This window comes from Oenanthe melanoleuca, chromosome 24 (genome assembly GCF_029582105.1).
Source record: "Oenanthe melanoleuca isolate GR-GAL-2019-014 chromosome 24, OMel1.0, whole genome shotgun sequence".
Classification (NCBI taxonomy): Eukaryota; Metazoa; Chordata; class Aves; order Passeriformes; family Muscicapidae; genus Oenanthe; species Oenanthe melanoleuca.
This window is the reverse complement of record NC_079357.1, coordinates 5,976,805-5,991,183: the sequence shown is the minus strand read 5'-3', so window position 1 is coordinate 5,991,183 and position 14,379 is coordinate 5,976,805. Positions and strand designations below refer to the sequence as shown.

At 50.3% G+C, this 14,379-nt stretch overlaps 1 protein-coding gene across 1 annotated transcript in view; it reads left to right on the top strand.

The window, feature by feature from the left end:
* The window catches only part of ZBTB44 (zinc finger and BTB domain containing 44), a 60,658-nt gene extending 54,080 nt beyond the window's left edge, over positions 1 to 6,578 (top strand). Inside the window, exon 6 of the mRNA XM_056509599.1 lies at positions 6,464 to 6,578. Within this exon, the coding sequence (XP_056365574.1) occupies positions 6,464 to 6,560 (97 nt within the window). The 3' untranslated portion in view covers positions 6,561 to 6,578. The remainder of the gene's footprint in view (positions 1 to 6,463) is intronic.
* Positions 6,579 to 14,379: the final 7,801 nt, after the last annotated feature.

The following is a 14,379-nucleotide window of genomic DNA, read 5'->3' as shown; positions in this document are numbered from 1 at the left end:
TGGGGGCAGCAAGTGCTGGCTGAATTGCACCATCCAGGGATGTGAGAAGCATCTGTTCCTTGCAGATGTTCTGCCACCTCATTGTTTGTTACATTTCAGGACGGGAGCCCTCTTCAGCTGTGTGAGACACTCACTGTTCTCAGATGTCTGGGGTGGGAGAAACGTCTGTGTGACGCCAGCGAGGAACAGAGAGCTTTCCTGCTCTGTGGAAAATACTTGAAAGGCCTTTGAGCTCTGGCTAATCTCCATTCTCTGTGTGTTTTCCAGCAGCAGAATGGGGGAGAAGAGTGCAGAGGGGAGAGAGCAGGGCTGAGTACAGCTGGAAATCTCTCCTGTGCTCAGGTGAGCGTGGCAGGATCCATGGTGGCAAATGGAGCTGGATGTAACAGAGCCCAGGCTCAAGCTTGGCTCAGATCTTAGGCCCAGCAGAGCCTCCTCAGATCTGCAGGAGTTTTGTTTTGTCAGTACTGGACACATTTCAGCCTCACTGAAGCAGACACGAGTGCAGCTGTTTGCATTTGGCTGTGCACACAGCAGAGGGGAGGTTCCCCACATTTGTGACCTTTTTGCCCACAGGCATTTTATGTCTTTGGTTTTTCTACAGATTTCTTTTCTTCTTTCTCTGTGGATCAGCTTTTAGAATTGTCACAATTCTGTCAAGACAGACATGACTTGCTTCACCACCAGTCCTTTATTAGAAAACTTTTCCTGCCTTCTTTCCACAGACTTAGTTCAGGCAACTCTGCCTCCTTCCCTCACAGGCAGCTTCCCACAGCACTGATTCCTTTTCTTACAGGCAGCTTCACACAGCTCTGACTCCTTCTCTGCTCTCTGCATGACTGGCTAAACCCCAACCTGGCCCTCCACCAGCCATCTTACCCTGCCTATCCCTCACAGAGCACCTTCCTACCCTCTCTGTCCCTTGCACAGCCACGTCCCTTCCTCCTCACAGCACAGCCAGCAGCTTCCAGCCCAAACTGCAGCAGCTTCCAGCCCAAAAAACTGCAGCAGCTTCCAGCCCAAAAAACTGCAGCAGGTTCCAGCCCAAACTGCAGCAGGCTCAGCCCAAACTGCAGCAGGTTCCATCCCAAACTGCAGCAGGTTCCATCCCAAACTGCAGCAGGTTCCATCCCAAACTGCAGCAGGCTCCATCCCAAACTGCAGCAGGATCCATCCCAAACTGCAGCAGGCTCCATCCCAAACTGCAGCAGGCTCCATCCCAAACTGCAGCAGGTTCCATCCCAAACTGCAGCAGGCTCAGCCCAAACTGCAGCAGGATCCATCCCAAACTGCAGCAGGTTCCATCCCAAACTGCAGCAGGTTCCATCCCAAACTGCAGCAGGATCCATCCCAAACTGCAGCAGGTTCCATCCCAAACTGCAGCAGGATCCATCCCAAACTGCAGCAGGATCCATCCCAAACTGCAGCAGGCTCCATCCCAAACTGCAGCAGGCTCCATCCCAAACTGCAGCAGGATCCATCCCAAACTGCAGCAGGCTCCATCCCAAACTGCAGCAGGATCCATCCCAAACTGCAGCAGGATCCATCCCAAACTGCAGCAGGTTCCAGCCCAAACTGCAGCAGGATCCATCCCAAACTGCAGCAGGCTCAGCCCAAACTGCAGCAGGCTCCATCCCAAACTGCAGCAGGATCCATCCCAAACTGCAGCAGGATCCATCCCAAACTGCAGCAGGCTCCATCCCAAACTGCAGCAGGATCCATCCCAAACTGCAGCAGGCTCAGCCCAAACTGCAGCAGGTTCCATCCCAAACTGCAACAGGCTCCATCCCAAACTGCAGCAGGTTCCAGCCCAAACTGCAGCAGGTTCCAGCCCAAACTGCAGCAGGCTCAGCCCAAACTGCAGCAGGTTCCATCCCAAACTGCAGCAGGCTCAGCCCAAACTGCAGCAGGTTCCATCCCAAACTGCAGCAGGCTCAGCCCAAACTGCAGCAGGTTCCATCCCAAACTGCAGCAGGTTCCATCCCAAACTGCAGCAGGATCCATCCCAAACTGCAGCAGGATCCATCCCAAACTGCAGCAGGATCCATCCCAAACTGCAGCAGGTTCCAGCCCAAACTGCAGCAGGTTCCATCCCAAACTGCAGCAGGTTCCAGCCCAAACTGCAGCAGGCTCCATCCCAAACTGCAGCAGGATCCATCCCAAACTGCAGCAGGTTCCAGCCCAAACTGCAGCAGGTTCCATCCCAAACTGCAGCAGGCTCCATCCCAAACTGCAGCAGGATCCATCCCAAACTGCAGCAGGTTCCAGCCCAAACTGCAGCAGGATCCATCCCAAACTGCAGCAGGATCCATCCCAAACTGCAGCAGGTTCCATCCCAAACTGCAGCAGGTTCCAGCCCAAACTGCAGCAGGTTCCATCCCAAACTGCAGCAGGATCCATCCCAAACTGCAGCAGGATCCATCCCAAACTGCAGCAGGCTCCATCCCAAACTGCAGCAGGTTCCAGCCCAAACTGCAGCAGGCTCAGCCCAAACTGCAGCAGGTTCCATCCCAAACTGCAGCAGGATCCATCCCAAACTGCAGCAGGCTCAGCCCAAACTGCAGCAGGATCCATCCCAAACTGCAGCAGGTTCCAGCCCAAACTGCAGCAGGTTCCATCCCAAACTGCAGCAGGTTCCAGCCCAAACTGCAGCAGGATCCATCCCAAACTGCAGCAGGCTCCATCCCAAACTGCAGCAGGATCCATCCCAAACTGCAGCAGGTTCCATCCCAAACTGCAGCAGGATCCATCCCAAACTGCAGCAGGATCCATCCGAAACTGCAGCAGGCTCAGCCCAAACTGCAGCAGGCTCAGCCCAAACTGCAGCAGGCTCCATCCCAAACTGCAGCAGGATCCATCCCAAACTGCAGCAGGCTCAGCCCAAACTGCAGCAGGCTCCATCCCAAACTGCAGCAGGCTCCATCCCAAACTGCAGCAGGCTCCATCCCAAACTGCAGCAGGATCCATCCCAAACTGCAGCAGGATCCATCCCAAACTGCAGCAGGTTCCATCCCAAACTGCAGCAGGATCCATCCCAAACTGCAGCAGGCTCCATCCCAAACTGCAGCAGGATCCATCCCAAACTGCAGCAGGATCCATCCCAAACTGCAGCAGGATCCATCCCAAACTGCAGCAGGTTCCATCCCAAACTGCAGCAGGCTCCAGCCCAAACTGCAGCAGGTTCCATCCCAAACTGCAGCAGGTTCCATCCCAAACTGCAACAGGCTCCATCCCAAACTGCAGCAGGTTCCAGCCCAAACTGCAGCAGGCTCAGCCCAAACTGCAGCAGGCTCAGCCCAAACTGCAGCAGGTTCCATCCCAAACTGCAGCAGGTTCCATCCCAAACTGCAGCAGGATCCATCCCAAACTGCAGCAGGTTCCATCCCAAACTGCAGCAGGTTCCAGCCCAAACTGCAGCAGGATCCATCCCAAACTGCAGCAGGTTCCATCCCAAACTGCAGCAGGTTCCAGCCCAAACTGCAGCAGGATCCATCCCAAACTGCAGCAGGTTCCATCCCAAACTGCAGCAGGTTCCAGCCCAAACTGCAGCAGGATCCATCCCAAACTGCAGCAGGTTCCATCCCAAACTGCAGCAGGTTCCAGCCCAAACTGCAGCAGGTTCCAGCCCAAACTGCAGCAGGCTCCATCCCAAACTGCAGCAGGCTCAGCCCAAACTGCAGCAGGTTCCATCCCAAACTGCAGCAGGTTCCATCCCAAACTGCAGCAGGTTCCAGCCCAAACTGCAGCAGGCTCAGCCCAAACTGCAGCAGGATCCATCCCAAACTGCAGCAGGTTCCATCCCAAACTGCAGCAGGTTCCAGCCCAAACTGCAGCAGGTTCCATCCCAAACTGCAGCAGGCTCAGCCCAAACTGCAGCAGGTTCTCAGTCTCTAACTCCAACTGCAACTTAACTTGTGGCCACTGTTCTATAACACCCATCCTCATTGGGCAGGCAAGGCTGTTTCCATGCCTTGGCAATCAGTACAGCTCTAATTCACTGGGATATTCCCTCCTGCACTTCCTTACAAACTCTTCTCCTACACTGACAAACTGCTCTACTCCATGGAATGGCTGATGCCCTGCAGGCTGTGACCCATTAGTGCAGGAAACCTGAGGCACAAAGCTGCACAGCAGTGTGTGCAAAGGTGCCAGGGAGTGTTGAGCAGAGCTGTACCTGAATCCCAGGTGAAACCTTTGATCCCCTTCTGTCCCACTCACTGCATTTTAGCCATGTGCAGAGTGCCTCAGGTCTGAGTTACTGTGCCCAAGCTGGCAGGTGGGTTTGAGCCCCAGATTCCATTTCTGATGGAGAGACTTCTAAAGCAGACAGGATTTGAAGAGCAGAGGTTGTGCAGCTCTCAGTTTTTCTGTGTGGGTTCAAGCAGGTGCAGACTAGAGCAAGGCCAGAGTAGAAATCTGACACTGGTTAAAGCAGTGCCAGAAAGAACTGTCCCTTCAGTATATCCCTCCCACTTCTCACAGAAGGAAAACTCCATGCAGCCCCCAAACTTTCCTAGTCAACACTTGTTCCCTTTCCTCTGCACCAGCAGAAAAGCTTTGTTAAAAAGAATCATTTTCAGGATTTTGAATGTTTTGTTCCTGCCAGTGAGTCAATGGTTTTTCCAGTCCCTCCTCCACAGTGAGTGCAGGCTGAGTGTGGTCCAGAGGAAAATGTGAGTTACACGTGTGCTGGCCACATGCTGCTCTGGTACCAATGATAACCAGATGGTGCCTTCCAGAGCCCAGCCCTCCAGCAAGGAGGTGTTAGCAGGAGTCAGTGCAGAGTGAATACATAACCCAGCAAACACCTTCCCACAGGAAGGGCAGGGCTGTAGGACCTTGGTCCTCAGCATCACCTGAGCTGAGGAGGGCTGGAGCACAGGAGCCCCTGGAACAAACATCACTGAGCCCAAACCCCATTGCATCTCTCCTCTCCAGCACCTGCTGCGCTGCTCATCTCCACTCCTCTTCTTCTGAGCACACTTTGTGTTCTGGGAGAGGAATTTAGAGGGGCTGGACAACAGCAGAGACAGGCCTTGGGATAATTTCAAGGTTTGGGGGCAAACCAAATGCAAGTGGCACCTTATCATTTTGATATTTCTTATTTAGGATGCAAATACTGCCAACCATCTGTAGCTGGAGCAGCCCAGCAATTGCTTGGCGGATTTGAGGACCCACAGAAGCATCTCTGTCCCAAAAGCAGTGCAGGAGCCACAGAGTGCATGTCAGACCCCTTTGCCCTTGCACACTAAAATACACCTGCAGAGCTCTCAGCTCCCCCAAAGTTATCACCATCACCATCATCATTTTCTGCAGAGTGATAGGAAAGCATCCAGCAGAAGATATTCCTGTAACACCCTGAATACCTGGGAAGATAAAGGTCCTCTCAGCCTGAGGTTGGTTCTTAGTTTCCCTTTCTCTGCTTGCCCTGGTCTTTGCTCCCACAGGGGCTGAGATTTCCCACTCCTCAGCGAGTTCCTGCAAGCACCCATTCCTCCCTTCCCTCTGTCTCTACTTCCTTGTTTTGAGCCACTAAAGGAGTGAACAGGAAGAGATCCACTGATGATTTTTAGGGTAAAATCTCAGGTAGGTTACCTTTATTAAAGATAAGCTAAGTGCACAGAAAACATAAGCTTTGCTCAGGCAGTAGTTCACAGGAACTTGGCAGAGTCCTGCCTGCATTTCAGAATCCTTCTCCTTTTTCTAGATGAAAGCCCTGCAGAAGGATTTGTTTTTCAGACAGAAGGCAAGCCAAGTTGGTGATTTCATCCTAAGGCAGGCTGTGTCAAGCTGGTCCTATTCAAACATGCAGGAAATCAACCCTGGAGCTGGTTCAGAAATGAGGATGGAGAGTGGGGGCAGAGAGAGGGGCCCTGAGCAGGACAGGAGCCTGGGTTCTGAGAGCAGGGGAAGGTACCTGCTGGCAGGAGCCCTTCCAGACCCCTGCAAGGATTAACTGGCACAGTTTCAAGTAACATTTCTTAATTCCCAGCTCTGTCCTCACGGATTGCTGTCAGGCACACACAGGCACTGCTCTGACAAGGGGGCAGGCGGCTGCCACAGCCCAGGGGGGATTTCCCCAGAGCTCCCCCATCCCAGTCTGAGTTTTTCTGCTCAAAACAATCATTGCTAATTAAAGCAGTTGTTTCTGAGTGTAAATGGGGAGGGGAGGGGAGGGGAGGGGAGGGGAGGAGAGGAGAGGTTGCTTTGAACAAGGGAAAGGGAGAGGGAAATGGAAAAGAGACTCTGTGAAGACATTCTTTACAAACTCTCCACTTAAACACGTGTAGAGCAGCAATGGAACACCAGTGATCGAGGGGAGGCAACAGATGGCAGAATTCAGAACATTTGTTCTTGGGTCTGCTTCAAAATCTCTGAGCTCTTTGGACAGTCCATTCCCAAGCAGCAAGGGAAAGACTGTGGAGAAAAAATTGGCATAATTTTATCCTCTGCCTCTTTGCAGCTGCCAGCTTGCCTGTTGTTTGGTGAAGTCATCACTCCAGGAGCCTCCATGGCTCTGCAGCAGGCTGAGACCAGCACACCATGAGGGAAAGCCATGAGAAAAACCTGCTGGGGATCTGTGTGTGAGTGTGTATAATCCTTCATCCCCAAATAACATCTGCAGGGGCTCCTGAGCAAGGCAGGCAGCGTTTGCTGTCACTGCTGGAAAAGCTCAGAGCTGCCCCTTTGCACTCACTGACTGCAGAGAAACTCCAAGGGCTCCAGCCCTTCCTTTCTAGCAACTGCTCTCATCGGGCCAGATTTTAGTGGTTTGGGTTTTATTTAAGTCAAGCACTTTCTGATGTGAATAATACCAGCAAAACTTTTGTAACTTGGCCTGGGAGATGGGAAAAATGCAGGCACCAAAAGCCAAGGCAGGCTCTTAAATGTCGATGCTCATTAGGAACTTTTACCATCAGTGCCTGGTGCTGGAATCTGCCCATGCAGGCTGCAGGGTGAGGAAATGTTATTTGAACACATCTGCTCCAAGAGATACTGTCAGACTTGGGGAGCATCTTGTGGTAATTAGGGGAATTCATTTCATTATTTAATCCAGTTCCTGATTTTTTTCCCTTTGGTTTTTTTTTTTGGTTTTTTTTTTGTTTTTTTTTTTTTTCCATTTGTTTGTTGTTTTGGTTTTATTTTTTTTCTTTTTTCTTATTTTATTTTTATTTTTTGGGGTTTTTGTGGGGGACCCATTAACATTCTATTTTCTGCATTTTTTTAATACCTGAAAAGCTCCCAGGCAATATTAACACCCTGTGTTCTCACAGCACCTCCCTCCCTCCTGCAGAGCACCTGGCCAAGAAGCATTTTGGAAGTCAAAGAGGAGAACCTTGCAACCAAGTACTGTGCTGTATTTTGAATTTTTGGCTCCAAATACAGTACAGCTGTAGTCTAAATTTGCCTTTCCCTTTTCCTGTCTCTGCCATATCTTCTCCCTCTTCATTTCCCAAGCCACACATGTGCATCTCTCAGACAGAGACCCCTGTGCTGTGGCTACAGCAAATCTTTGACTTTCCTGTCCAAAATACAGCCCTGAGCCCTCCCCAGTCGCTGGTTTTGAGTGTTCCATACTTAGTGTGAAAGAAAGGGTTGGGCTGGGTCACCCAGATTGTGTCCCAGGCAAGAAGCATCTTCTTCCTCTCTAGCTGCTCTTGCCAAAGCAGGCAAAAATCAAAAAATCAAAACTCTTCCCTCAGCAACTTCCTGAGAAAATCTTTACAAAACCTATTAAAGATAATAACAGCTTTAAGCCCATCTTCCCCCCCAGGAAAAGGGGCCTGTGATATTGTTTAATTAAAAGCTCATTCTGCAAGGTTCATTTGATGTCAGCTCTGAAATCCTGTGTGTTTTATTTCCATTCTTCTTCTTTTGTGTGCTGAATTCAGAACATTTCCAGACAGGGTTTCAGGGTGCTCACTCCTCGAACCTCAATGCTTTGTGCAGCACTGAGCAGTGACAGAGTTATGTCAACCTCTGTGCCTCACTGGGCACATTTGTTCTCTCAGAACCAGCACAGCTGGAGATGCTGACATCTGGAACACTCCTGGCTCCTCTGACAGCACAGAGCTCCTCTTTGGGCTGGGTGGAGAGCACAGAGTGCCTTGCACTGAACTCCAGCCAGAAAAGCAGGTGCTCAAGGATAATGAAGCCTTAGCCAAAAAAAAAAAATTAAAAATAATCCTTAGCTAGGAAAATGCAGGTTCATGGGCTGGCTTTGTGACTCCCAGTTTGGCTGCCTAACTGGGAACAGCTCCATGGAGCAGCTCTGTTGGGTGGGTGTTGATTGGGGTGGGTTTGCTTAAGGTCAGGCTTGAGCTGGGGCCAGCTCAACCCCAAATCTTCCAGTTAAACTCAACACAATGTGGTGGGTTTAAATAAATTAATAAAAAGCACCACACACAAGTCCATGGTTGGGCTTTAATCCTGCTCCTGGGGGAGGAGAGCTGGCTGAGCCTGCCTTCTGCTCCAGGAGCTGCTCCAGCCCTTCCTGGGAGGGCCAAGGGTTGAAGGAAAAGGGAAAGATCTTATACTGGTCTTTGAAAATCAGAAATTTTCAAAGAAAATGGAATGGGAAATGTGGTTTTGCAAGAGATGGATTTGGAGAGCCTGACAGAAAATCTTCCTTCTCAGATTTGGGAGACCAAGCTGGGCAGCTGTGAGGATCCAGCAGGCTGGAAAAGCAAGGTGGGATGTTCGAGGTACAGCACAGTGCCTGGGCACAAATGCTGTGTGAACTGGGGTGGGGGTAAAACAGTGCAGTGATTGTGTTCCTGTCTGATCACTCTCTGGGGAGTGGAGAGTGCTGCTGGGAGAGCAGGCAAGGTGTTTGAGCTTTTTATAAAAAGCTCATTGAGACAGCAAAGATCATCCAAAAAAAAAAAAAAAATTTAAAAAAATTGATACCAAGCTCTAAGAAATTTGCAAAAGTATTCAGGGTCTCACCCTACTCTTCAGTTTCCATTTCCAGCACACCTGGCTGCTGGATCCTGTCCTTGGGTGGCCAGGGATTTTTCTCACCTTTTTCTCTTTTTTCTCTTTTCCTCACCTACAGCAGGGGCAGAAAACAAGCACAAGTGTCTGTCTTGAAGAGCTGAAACTTTTATGGCAGCAGCTGTGTTTTGTGTCTGGATGAGCTCCTTGGGAGGACCAGAAGGTGCTGGAAGATGCAGCAGTGAGAGGTGGGAGTGAGAACTCGTGTGTGGGTCCCTTCCACCCCAGAATATTCAGTGATTGTGTCTCAGGTGCCAGGGAGGTGGGTGGGAGGTGAGGGGGCTGCTCAGTTCAGTGCCTTTTCCTGAAGCACTAAGGTGTTAATGCTGAGGTCTGAACCATTTAAATTTTATTCCTAATTTTCTGTGTGTGCACAGCTCATAAAATCAGTGATGTGGGTGCCCAGAGGAGATGAAATCTTCCCACCTGATGTGTACAGAGAACAGCAGTTCTCTCTGACAGCTCAGGTGCACATTGTAGAATTGTTCCTGCTGTTCCAGGAAGATGAAGCTCTGCCATGAAATGCTGGATTTCCTTCAGCTTTTCTTAGCACCCCTGTGAATGTTCACGTGGTTTTTCCATTTGTTTTTCTCAGGTTTTTGGGAACCAAGTGCCTGGAGGTGCCTGCCTGGCCTCTGTATCAGTGGTGGAACAGGGAAGGTTTGGCCCCAGGAGTAAGAAAATGGCAGTTCCCCTGTCAGAGCAGAGCAGAGCAGTGATATCATGAATAATCAGAGATTTATGAACTGGGGGAGCCTGTGGTGCATTCCCAGCACCGTCCTGCCCTCCCCAGCCAGGTGCAGCTCGTGGGCCCGTGGCTCCAGGACTCATTTTTGCTGTGACACTAAGAAATGAGTGGTTGTCATGGTTACCTGGTCCCTTTCCTGATCTTGCCAGATGTCTTCTCTGGAGCTTGGGCTTGGAGCAGCATTCAGCCTTTCCCTCCTGTAGAGATCACTCTGAGGTGCTGCTCTGCCATGCTGGGGTGACTTTGGTGTGTTTGGGTGTTTGGGAGCCCCTGGAGCTCCTCACTGACCCCCCAGAGCAAGGAAGTGATTGAAGTGAAGGGCTCTGGGGGTCTTTAGGGCTGCAGCCCTGGGGGGCAGTGGGGTGGCTGGTTCTCTCTTCACCAGGCTCACTGCCTCCCACAGAAAATCTCCTGGGCTCAGCCCAGCTCTATCCTTTCCCTCAGTCTTGTATTTTAATATCAAACCAGTGACCTGAACCACGGAGGTCAGTCTCCACAAACCTTTTGGATTGAATCTTTTCCCCCCTTTTTAGAACCTTTTCTCCTTCTTTGCCAGAAAAGGAGACTTGAGTGAGAGGGGAGCAGGTTAACAAAGAGTCTCTTGAGGGGTTTTTGTGCTGCCTTTGGAGAGGAAACTGAGCTCTGAAAAAGGGCTCATGCAAGAGTCCCTGCAGCAAGGGGGTGGCAGGGAATGCAGCAAGTCATGCTGGAGGAATCCTTGGGGGAGGAAGGTGAAGGGTCTCAAAGGAGACATAATGTCATTTCCTTTTCACCAGAGTACATTGCAGAGATGCTTTAACAATTGATCCATATTTAAATGTGCAGTCTGCTGTAGGGCTTGGAGAGGGTTATTTTATAAACTAACAATGTTCACAGCCTGAACCCTGAGCTGCAGGGAACGTGACTGTCCCATGGGGAAGGATAACAGGCCTCTTGTGAAATTAGGCCAATTATATTTACCATTTAAGGAGGATAAATCCAATTCAAATTAAGAGGGTGCAAGGAATCCACTGTTGCTTTCTTTCTGTTCAGCTTTTATAGCAATAATCATTACCAAAACCCCAGGAATGAGGGGCAGGGGAATCTCTGTGCACAGCCAGCCAAGTGTTACAACACAGCCTGGGCTGCTGAGCCCCTTGGAGCCTGGGCTGGAACATCTGGAAGGTCAGCAGAGGAATCTGCTCCTGGGGCTGCTCCTGGGGCTGCCCAGCCATGCCTGAGCTGGGGCTGCTCGTGCTCCTGCCCAGTCACAGGGCTGGGAGGTGCTGCAGGTGTGACCCCCATCCCCTCCTGGCTCCTGGGGGGCTGCAGTGGCTCCCAGCAGGTCCCAGCAGGTCCCAGCAGCTTCCCCAGCCCTCCCAGCAGGTCCTGTGAGCTGTTCTTGCCAGGCTGTGCTCAGGGCAGCGATCCCTCCTGCTTTGCTGGCTCTGGAGCTGGGAAGTGCCCAGGACTTGCTGCTGGCAGGAAAATTAACCCACCAACACCAGAGGCTTATGTCCAAAAAGGAGACAGAGGAGTCCTTTTTGCTTTATTCCAATAAAGGGAGAGGCCATGGGGCATTCCCCTGGGATCTCTCCAATTTTTGGAGGGTGCAGCCTCCTTTTATCCCAATTTCCCTCTCTCTTTCCCCATGGGCTGAGGTACTTGAGAGGCACAGACTGCCCAAACACCTGACACCTGAGATTCCCCTCTAATGTACAACCCTCCCTTTTCATTTTTAATTCTTATAGAATTCAAAGTTTTTCCCCATTGCTTCTTTCATTTTCCAATACCCAATTTCATTGATCAGCAAACCTACAGTTTGTTGTAAAGGCAAATATCTTTTTTTCCATTCATCAATCAGTGGAATCCCTCCCATTGTTTCTTTTATCTCTCAGTGCTGGTTTTATCCACCAGCAGACCCACAGCTGGTTTGTAAAGACAAATGTGACATTGCTCTCCCTGCTCTGCCCTGCTTACCTGGGAAAACCTTTGGATTAACCAGCCTGCCCAGCATTTTCTGGGAACACATCAGTATTTTCAATCTCCTGAGATCACACCACACTTCTCCAACACCTGCTGGGAGCTCACCTGGAGCAGTGGGCAGAGAGCAGCTCTGGCTGTCCTGGGAATTGTGCTCAGTGCCTCAGGGTGCCACAGGAGTGGGAAGGCATTACTCTTTTAATTAGCATTAACAGGGCAGCTGTTATCTGAGTTAAGAGACTGATAGTGAGTCTGAAGCTGTGTTTGAGGTTTAACTGCTGCAGGACCCTGACTGAACTGCATGTTTGTTAATCCTCAGTGAGGGAGCTCAGTTTCACTGAGTGGTGTTTATTTAACATACAAAAAGAGTCTTAATGAATCTCTATTAAATGCATATGTGGAAACCTTAACTTGAAGCATTACAGAAGAGAGTGAGATCTTCAATTCATAAAATCCTTTTTAAACACTGTGAGCTCCAAAATCTGGCCAGTGCCAAAGCAAACTGTATCCTGTAAGCTCTGTGCCAGATGTCTCATGTGGGGTATGCTTGAAGTCCAAAGAAAATAAGGTCTGAAGGGAAGAGTTTGGCCACTGACTCCCTGATCCAGCCTATGTAAAGGAGTTTCATTTCCATTCAGGAAATAACCTCTCCTGGATGGATCCTGCTCAGAATGTGTCTGCTGGACAATCCTCAGCAGCACCCACTCCTGTGAGCAGAGAGGATCTTGTGGGCAGCTTTGGGAAGAATCTGGAACCTCTTCAAGTTTGAGAAAAAGAGATAGTGAACAGGATAGAGGCATCTCTGGGTATTTGGTGTTGCACTGATCACTGGATACAGAGAATGTTCTGATGCTCTGGCTGTGGTGTGAGATGAAACTTCAGCCAGCCTGAGGCTCCTGGGTGAAACTGGCTGCTGTGCCTTGTGCTCTGGGCAGGGCACTCCAGGATACTGGGGTTAAAACAAACTCCAAACTTAATGTTTAATCCTAAACATAACCATAACACTAGAACTAATCCTAACCCTGAACATTAGGACAACCCCAGCAGGAATTCTAATGCTAACTGTGACCAAACTCTAACTGAAGGTAACCTAACCCTGAATGCTAACCTTAACCAAAACCCCTAAATGCTAACTCTAACACTGGATACTTCTAAGGGCCATGAGCCCTAGAACTATCAATTACCCAAATACAAACCCTACCCTGAGCAGCACTAACAGCCCTAACACCAACATCATCCCTCCAGCCAAAACCAAAATATAAACATTAAACCAAACCTTACCCTAAGCCTTACAAAACCCTACCTTGAACCCTAATCCTAATTAACTCAGCTCCTAGCCCTAAATTGAACCCCAACACCATAACTCTGAATGGGACCCTTACCTTGCCCTAACCTAACTTCCTAATCCCAAACCTTAACCCTTGCCTTGCCTGCTCCTGCTCAGACCTGCCCTGACCTGCAGCCCCAGCCTTGCATTGCCTTACAGACACATCTGTGCCCCTCCCCTGCCCTTCCTGTCACTCCATGGACTTGCTTTGCTGTGCCCACTCAGCCCCCACCTCGACTTTCCTCTCCTCCTTTCCCTGGCCTTGCTTTGTCTTGCAGGCCTCTCCTTTGGCTTGTTTTTCCTTTTTCCTTTTTCCCCTTTCCTTTCCTTTCCTTTCCTTTCCTTTCCTTTCCTTTCCTTTCCTTTCCTTTCCTTTCCTTTCCTTTCCTTTCCTTTCCTTTCCTTTCCTTTCCTTTCCTTTCCTTTCCTTTCCTTTCCTTTCCTTTCCTTTCCTTTCCTTTCCTTTCCTTTCCTTTCCTTTCCTTTCCTTTCCTCCATATTTTGAAAGTGGCATCTTGAAAGGTTCAGTTTGGCAAATCATTTCCACCTTTCAGTGGTGTGATGTGAAATTTCTGGCAGTACCTTTATTTTCAGCAAGGGGAGCAGCTCAGTGCTGGTGTGCAGCAGGTTCAGTGCCAGGGCAGGTGACACCCATGACAGTGCTCTGGCATCAGCTCCCCATTGCTGTTTTGGGGGAGAGGATCCAATTTCTTTTGAGCTGTTCATAGTTCTTCTCTTTAGCAAAGAAACCAGCCATGGATCCACACATGGGGTGGTCCTGGTGAACTGAATTGCTTTTTGCAGTACAGTTCTGTCTGTTGGAGCTGTTGAACCATTACAGGGGATGCTCAGCCAAGCTGGTGCATCTGTCCTGGTACCCTTGGCCTGTGGGCAGTCCCTGGGGCTGCTCAGTGAGGCAGAAGGATTAGGAGGGTGCCTAGAGCTGAGGAAAGTGCAGCTCCCAGGGCTGTGGTGCAGCCCAGGTTAGAACCAACAGCAGTTTGCTCAGCTGGCACTTTGTGAGCTCTGCTTCTGCTGCACGTTTTGGGTTTGTAGCCAAACTCTGTGATAGTGACAATAGTTATGAACAGAAAGGATTGCCTGCTGCTGTTTGAGTGTGGTGCAAGCAAGGTTCTGTACTGGGAAGGGGAAGGTGATATCTGTCTGTCCTGGCAGCGCCATGCTCCTCTGGATCTGCCCTTGGCTGGCTGCAGACAGGCAAGGACCTGGCTGCTTTTGCAGGTGCACAGCGCCGTTGTGTGGTGGTTTCAGGAGCCCTGACCTCTGTCAGGTGAACGCCAGGAGCTCTTCTGTACCCTGGCACTGCTGTTCAGGAGCAGTGCAG